At 35.0% G+C, this 8,151-nt stretch overlaps 1 protein-coding gene across 1 annotated transcript; it reads right to left on the bottom strand.

Moving 5' to 3' along the window:
* Positions 1-1,158: 1,158 nt before the first annotated feature.
* LOC103710576 (uncharacterized protein At3g27210-like) lies at positions 1,159-7,897 on the bottom strand. The gene is made up of 4 exons (XM_008796353.4): positions 7,755-7,897; positions 7,394-7,645; positions 2,135-2,215; positions 1,159-2,007 (listed from the first exon to the last, which is right to left on the bottom strand). Exons 2-4 carry the CDS (start codon positions 7,590-7,592, stop codon positions 1,553-1,555), a joined length of 735 nt encoding a protein of 244 aa, XP_008794575.2. The 5' UTR covers positions 7,593-7,645; positions 7,755-7,897; the 3' UTR covers positions 1,159-1,552.
* Between the last annotated feature and the right edge of the window lie 254 nt (positions 7,898-8,151).

Here is an 8,151-nt window from a genome sequence, read left to right as displayed (position 1 = left end):
TATTTGAAGAAATTCTAAGTATGACACTTGGTAGTGCCATCATATCGTATCCTCCTCATCAAAAACATCAAAATTATTTAAAAGATCTATTTTGGATGTAACTTTTACTGTTGTAGATTAGTTGTATACAAAGATTTTCTTTTTACATATTTATATATCAAGGCCTCATTCATTGCAGAAATTGTCCGGTATATAGAATCTCAATTTGATGTTTTACTGGCCTTTATAAGATGCTTATCGTGTTCTTTCTAATTCCTCCTCTCATTCAGCATTTTAGAGCTTTTAGGCTAATGAAATATATTAATCCTCCGCATTATCATCTCCTAATTTGAGATAAAGTCAATAGTAGCTCAAAAATTTCTAGAACAATAGAGATGCTAATTTGCAAATATATGAAAGAGGAATTTTAATCTATGAAAGAAGAATTTTAGTAAACAGCTGATCCATAATGAAAGGGCCTAAATGCAAAAAATTCTATATTTATATTCTTGATGCTACTCTCTCTCTCTCTCTCTCTCTCTCTCTCTCTCTCTCTCTCTCTCTCTCAAGCACACACACACACATGAATCCAATATACCTGCGTCCCAATGTGAAATTTAAACTTATCAGTACAAGAGGGACAAATTTACTATATTTAATTTCACAAGCTCAAATCAAAGGAAAATGGCATGCTTGTGAGGATACACAGATATCATTATACTGTTAGATTTCCCTCCCCCCTCACTTTATATATTACTTAAGAGTTGCTCAGCTCACTAACTATACCTGCTAAGAAAGGTCTGAAGTTGTTTGCAAGTAAGGAAAAAAACAAGTAATGAAGTGAAATGGATAAAGGCATCAGAACGAGAGAAGGGAATTTTCCACAGTAGCAGAAAATGAGGGGGCAAAAAGGTAGTAGGCTCTCAAGAATGAAATTGCTATTAAGGACAACAAGGCTAACAGGATGAGATCCAAACAAAGGAAAGTATAGGCCAAAACACACAACAAACATGCTAATTTATAGTATCACAAGAAACATAACAATAGCCATATTCATGAATTTTAAGGGCTACAATAGATAAATATTTCAGATAATAGAAGGCTAAAGTAATTATAGAACTACAGCTTGGTGCAGGATAAAAACTGGAGCAATTATGTAACTCAAATGTAAGGCTCAAATTTATCTTAAAAAACTCTGAGAACATTTTTCCTTTAGGATTATCGAGTTTAAGGTACAAATATTAAGGATGATCAAGTTTGCATGCTCATTAGTTCTCCTCCATCTTTCCCCACTACAAGAATTTTCTGATCATTGATATTACCTGTACTACATGAGAGATGCTTGAGAGATGCATGTTCATGAATGATGAAGAGTGCACTTGATGACTATTAACATAAAGAGACATCCGCCATTCTCTCTCTTTATACAAATTTCCGACGTGTGACAGCTAATATTCTGGTTCTATAGGAACACTAAGATACAGAGTGGACGTCCTAATAGTGTTGCTCAAGTTGAAGCAATCTAAAGGTAGACTAGTGAAGGCCGAAGTCATCTCATAGGGTGATAGTGTCGTCAGGCAGTGCAGGGTCCTGGGCTCATCTTCTGCCTCTCATGAGTCTCATCAAAGCTAGAAGTCTGTACCAAGCTTGGCAAGCAACAATGTGCATTTCTCCATGTCCTCTCCTTTCTGTTCTTGGAGTCTCTAGTTGCAGTGGCCTCATTGCTGTATACAGAATTGACACCAGTGTAGGGAGTTCCATCTAATGATTTTGGAGGTTGGTGAAAGTTGATTTTGTAACCATCAGGCTTTCCATTCATTTCTATTTTCTTTTCAGAAGCATTTTGCTCGACATCCTTTTCGCCATTTGATGTTTCTTGAAGAAGGTCGGCCAATTTTCTTCTACCAGTTGGAGAAGGTTCTGATTTGGAGTCAGGAAATTTGTCCGCAAAGAAAGCATTGTTCAGCCGAGTTGTTGCGGCTGTGCTTGTCTGGTAATTTGGAGTACTGCCACGAGATGGAGTAAATTCTGCAAAAAAGAAAGATAAACCATTATACTCTTGAAAAAAAGGATAATAATTACAAGCATAGAATTATATTTTAGAAAGAAAAAAATAAATAAGGGAATCACATTCCTGGAGGTACAGTGGTTTTACCTCCATTGACGCTATAGAAATCATCTTCACAGTCAGATTCTAACCATCCTCGTGAATCAAAGAAGATCTCCTCTCTGCTACCTGCTAAGTCATAGAAGAAGAGTTATTCAATGGAAAGGATTCTATTACTTTAAAATTCGGTGCTAAAAGTCCAACAGATTGACTTTTTTCATTAATGCAAGTCAACCAAGCAACCCACAACAATCAAACAGTTATAGTGGCTGGCCCTTCATTTTCTTGGACAAGATTGAAGCAGTTGTGCACGATAAATTCCACAAAAGTTCTGAACCATGGATATTTAATTTGAGGCTCTCTTATTTCAGAAATATTAGAACAAAGATTATGAACTAGGAAATTTAAGATAAAGCAAATTATTGCTAGAAGGTTACCAAACACTGTCTCAGTTAATACAAATGATAGGGACAATAAATGAAAACATCTATTTTTCAGAAACTTTTAAAATTTATTAACTGATAGGGATCAAATCCCTCTCACAACAATTATTTTGATTTATGATGTTTATCAAGAAGCTTATATTATACTTAAACTAGGCGATGAGTGGAAAACTTTAACAAATGTTGCCCAATAGCAAAATGATAAAATGGTAATTGCATCCGACGCAAAAATGAGAGAAAGCAATCATGAGGAATTAAGCCAAACTACAACATTCAAGTCTACAACCAAGGAAGCTAACTTCCAATTCAACTGGATATAATAGAGCTATCCTAGGCAACTAAAGTCAAAGTTAGTCCCTTTCAAGGATGCAATTTTCAGGAACATGTTGAACCCTTTTCTTTTTTTTTTTGCAAACAATTGGCCAAAATAACCCACCACAAGGCATATCATCCTTGTCCAAGCCCATGGTGGAAGAGCATGATAAAGTAAGCCATTTATTGCAGTTAACTGTGGTAAACAAGGGAAAGAACATTTAGAACTGCAGACAAGCCTTACCTCAAGTGAATTACCATGCAGTGGACGACAGTGCACATTTCTATCTGAGGATCAAAAAACTCTATTCACTAGCCACCTCCATTTCTTTCTATGATATTTTCATGCACTGATTTTTGACTTTTAAGTATGGGTCAATATAAAAGCTTCAGCAATGTTAAAGAACTTAGATCTCTATGTGCTAGCTTTCAAAATTCACTTGGACCACCCATCCGCCAACATGAGCTTCGAGGATGCATGGTAGAACACCCCTTGCCTCTCACTTGAACACTTCTGTTTTCCTACTCTGGTTGAATTCTATCCCTCCTTGGATATGTTAAAGACCATCCACTACGTCCATTTTCATTGTTGATTGTCAATGAAAAAGATACTCGCCCTGTTTACCAACCTGACAGTTCCCACCTGAGGTAACAGCAAAGAAATTCAATGGGTAAACAACCACCTATGTTATTGTCAATTTGGATATGTTTCCAGATGCTTATTCTATCTCCCTTTCCCATCACAAATACATCCATCCTGATTTCACTGTAGTGCCTTGGTTCTAAAACTTTCTTCCTCATAATCTACTATTCAAATTCTTTACTACCAAAGCCTTGCCATAATTTCTGTCTTTTTATATCATAAGCTACCTTGTATAGGCTTGCAAACCCTTTCCCAACCTACAAAATAAATACTTCTTTGAAACCCTAAATTTGTGTGAAAAATGTCTAGGCTAAATATTAGATGTCAGACAAGCTGTTGACATATATACAGAACAATATATTTTAAGAACAGTTTCCTTGCAGAAACAAAAATTTGGCACATAGGCAACCAGTTCTTAGTAAAGCCCTCTAAGAACAGGTCCCAAAAATTTTCTTCCAAAACATGACAAGGGTCAAATAACTTCATTCAACTTCACAAACGTCCAAAAGTGAGTTCTAATTTCTCGTTGAATCAAAGATGAGAATTATCATTCAGTCTGTCTACATTGATCATGGTACTCATTGTTCACTGGTGGCTTGTTTCAAAATAAGGCAATAAGGCAGCATTTCTTTCTAGGACAGAAATGGAATAGGACTTGCTGATTAGCTATGGTTATAGATTTCCTTGACTGAGGTTTCCATTGACCCCTCTTCACACCGTTCCAATTTGCATATGTAAGCCTAGCAAATACTGCAACTTTGAGAGTTTGAAACTTTGAATCTAGCAAGCTATAGAAGTTTGCATTTAGTAATTTGCGCCCACCTATGTTACCTAGACACTTCATTTTTAAGCTATTTGGAAGGATCAACACTTTTGGACACCTGGACATGCACAGCAAATGACATGGCTGGACATTCCAATTGGAAGTGTCCTGCTGATGTCAACAAGATATGTCTGACACTTGGCACTTTTATTTGGAGGGACTTTTAGTTTTAAGTGTTGGACACTTTAAGTGAAGTGACCTTAAAATTTTGTGGGGCATTTGAAGTGAAATGTCCTTGTATTTTTAAATTTAAGATTATCACAATTATATGAAACTTTAAGCAAAAGGTGTTTATTTTTTAACTAGCAATATATCACAATTAATTATCAATTTAAGTTTCTTAGACATCCTAAATTTTTAAATAAATTTAGAAAATAAATTAAATAACTTGCAAACTGTTATCTATTTCAATTAAAAACACAAAAACATGTGTTTATGCATGTAATATGTAAATATATTTTATATATTCTGTGCCCCCGTGCCTAGATTTTTGGATGCTATCATGTCTAACACTTGGACATTTGGCACCCATGCCAAGTATCTAGGTAACCCTGGTGCCCTCCACCAACTTGTCGAATAGCGGATGACTGTTGCATCTACTTGATGAGTTTTTTTTTAAAAAAAAATAGTGAAATAATATGCAATGATTTAGCGGCAGCACTTGCATTTGGTCTCAATTCCATGTGAATGTAATAGTTGATACAAAAAAATGAGATGCATTATGTTTCCTACATATGAATAAAAACATCAAATACAAACCTTTCAAAATACTCACCAACAACTTCCCTTAAAACTTTTAATGCATAATAGGCTTGGAAATATAGCTTCATCATACTTAACATTCACCAAGTGCTATGACATCACCACCACAAATCTTAACAAGTAGTAAGATCACAAAGGACATTCCTAACAAAATTAGGAGCAAAATACTTTGACTGAGGCAAGGTATTGATCTTCTTCTGATAAAAAAACTTTCATATCAAATACTTCAAATTAAAATCTCTATCCTCACCAAACTTCTACTCAAATCATTTCTGTCTGAATTATTTTTTTTAAAAAAAATTAATGTGGTAGTTAAGCATGGAAACAACAATGACGGGTTATTGTTTGGAGCCGAGGATTCCAATAGAGTATAAAATTCACATCAATTAATTTCTTGTTATGGCCAATGCTTAATATATTCCCTACCTATATTGGACAAAGATAAGTTTTCAAGTGAATTATAGGGCAAAGGCCTCATGACACCTAATTCCAATAGATAATATTATATTGATTAGAATAAAAAAAATGCTGTTTATGGGTTTCAAATCTTGTCAGATAGTATACCAAATTTCTGACCGAAGATATAAATAATAGTCACATTCTCAAAATTTATTTTCTAGGGAAATTTTCACTTTAATGTCATCGATGGGAGATGAAGAAGAAAAGTGACAAAGGAAAAGGAATACTATCATAGCGTCTTGAAGTAAAAAAATAGTTATCTTTAAGTAGAAAAAAAAAGAAATAAAGGCAGTCAAGCATATTATTTCTAAAATCCTGACAATTTCAAGGACCAGATATGTCAATTTAAAATTATTAAAATATTTAAAATATCCAATTATAGCTTACATTTACCAGAAACCATATATAAAAGTCATAAAACACATTGTTTATCAAGTCATCAATAATAATTAAAACAAATTACATGCCAGGGAGTTCAAGCACTTAGATTTCTGTTGCAGAAGCGGATTTACACCAAAAAGGACATAATAAATAATGAATACAATGGAAGAGCACTATCACATATAACATGTCGGAGAATTGGCTGAGATGATTTGGTTATTTAAAAAAGATGAGTGAAGACTTAATCAATCCAGATAGAAATGCTCAAGAAGAATTTTCTTTTATAAAGGGCATTAGACAAAAGGTGCAACAGTTATTAAGTACAAGAAGGAAACATGCGACCAATCTCAAAAAGCTGTTCAGCAACTCTTGAGTACTTGCAGTTATAAGTTAAACAGCCAGCAAAAGCATGCTACTTACCCATCATAAATAAATTAAATATTTCCATGCTCTGAGTTAAATTGATGCAATAGACTGGAGTCAGAAATATATGGCTCATCAAATGAGTCAAAGGGCAGAAATCAGTCATATCAAATTAATTTACATCAGTGCAAGTTGGCTAGAGGGAAAGTTGCATCCTTTTCTTCTTCTCTTTTTGATTGTACATAATAACATTGAGATATAATAACCACAGTTTAACAGTAAATACTAAATACAAATGAATTCCTCCCAAAGGCTTGCCCTTAGAGAAGGACCAGGGTTTAAATCCTGGGTATTGCTCAAAAAGAAAAAGATTTGTTAATTAATATGATGAGAAACAAAGAATAAGTACCCGAGTAAAGAAACTACAAATGACTATAAAAAAAAAGAAGGAAAAAGAAACTACAAATAAAGCAGGCTTTAATAAGTCATGAATTAAAAAAGCTATCATAACAAGGCTTCCAAAGTGATAGAGAAATGGATGCTAAAATATCCCTTGGTATACATCAGCCATGACATGTATCAAATAAAAAATAGATATCCTCACCCAACAATCTGAGCACTTCCCATGCTGTGAGCTTTTGAACTATCCAAATTTTTTGATTATACAATCCAGTTTGATGATTCGATATTTCAATTACAAGAGCAAAAGGTGTACTATTAAATTAATCATAACCCAAAATCGTCACAAGAGTAATTTATCATTCATGCATCAGACTGGTATATTAAAACCAGAACTTCAACAACAACGACAACAACCCAATCCTTCAAATAATGAATACAATATGAACAAAAATATAAAGATAATATCAGGTATCCAGCTCCAAGTAACCTTCCACAGCTCCAAACTCAGTATTCAAAGTCTCCATAACAAACGAATAAAAACTACTCATGCATTTAAATAGAGATATATAAAAACAAATTAGCATCAACTAGAAAGAAAAAAAACCCTTTTAAATCAACCAACCCCACAGGCTTTCTTCTTTTTTTCTCCAAAGAAAAGGCAAAGGTTTTCACTCAAAAAATTAGTAAAATAGAGAATAAATGGCTTCGAAGGATCATACCAAACTCCGTGCTTCTAAGTCCTAATCCGGAGTCCACCACCTTGCTCTTGAAATCAAATCCACCAACTGGGCTCTGCCCATTCAAAGGCTTCTCTTTAGCAGGGGAGGGAATGAAGAACCTCTTGGCCTTAGAGCCTAAACCCAGTCGAAATCCCATGGCGGAGTCCGTATTCTTCTGAACCGAAACGCAAGAACCCATCTTTATAGAAGACCTCTTCTCACCCCACAGCCTCAAAGCACTGATCTTTCCACCTTGAGCAGGGAGGAGAGAGAGAGCGAGCGAGGGAAAGAGAAGGTAAAAAAGAAGTACAAAAAAAATAGATAACAAAGAGTTTTCTATAGAAAGGATGGTAGATTCTACCTGGATTAAAGAAGGGACACCAAAGATACCATTTTGCTCGAAGATAGAGGTACTCAGGGCAGTCCCCTGCTCTTCCCAGGCACAGAGAGAGAGAGAGAAAGAGAGAGAGAGAGAGAGAGAGGTGAGGGGTGGGACTGAAGACCAGGACTTGGCACTTAATGCCATTTCTGGGGTCCGCCATCTTGAATCAGGGCATTTTGTCTTTCTTCTTCATATTTATTGGATGTTGCCATTTCCATGTGCCCTGATGAAATCTGGATTTCTTCAACTCCTGCATTCACATCCGTCCATAGTTCCAAACTTTTTAACTTAAGAATGTTGATTCCTAGATATAATTCACGTTTTTTTTTTAATGCATGCAAGACACTCTTTCTTGACGTTGTTATCGTGGACTGAA

Source organism: Phoenix dactylifera, chromosome 7 (genome assembly GCF_009389715.1).
Source record: "Phoenix dactylifera cultivar Barhee BC4 chromosome 7, palm_55x_up_171113_PBpolish2nd_filt_p, whole genome shotgun sequence".
NCBI lineage: Eukaryota > Viridiplantae > Streptophyta > Magnoliopsida > Arecales > Arecaceae > Phoenix > Phoenix dactylifera.
Note: the sequence above shows the minus strand (reverse complement) of the source record. Positions and strands in the feature narration are given on the sequence as shown.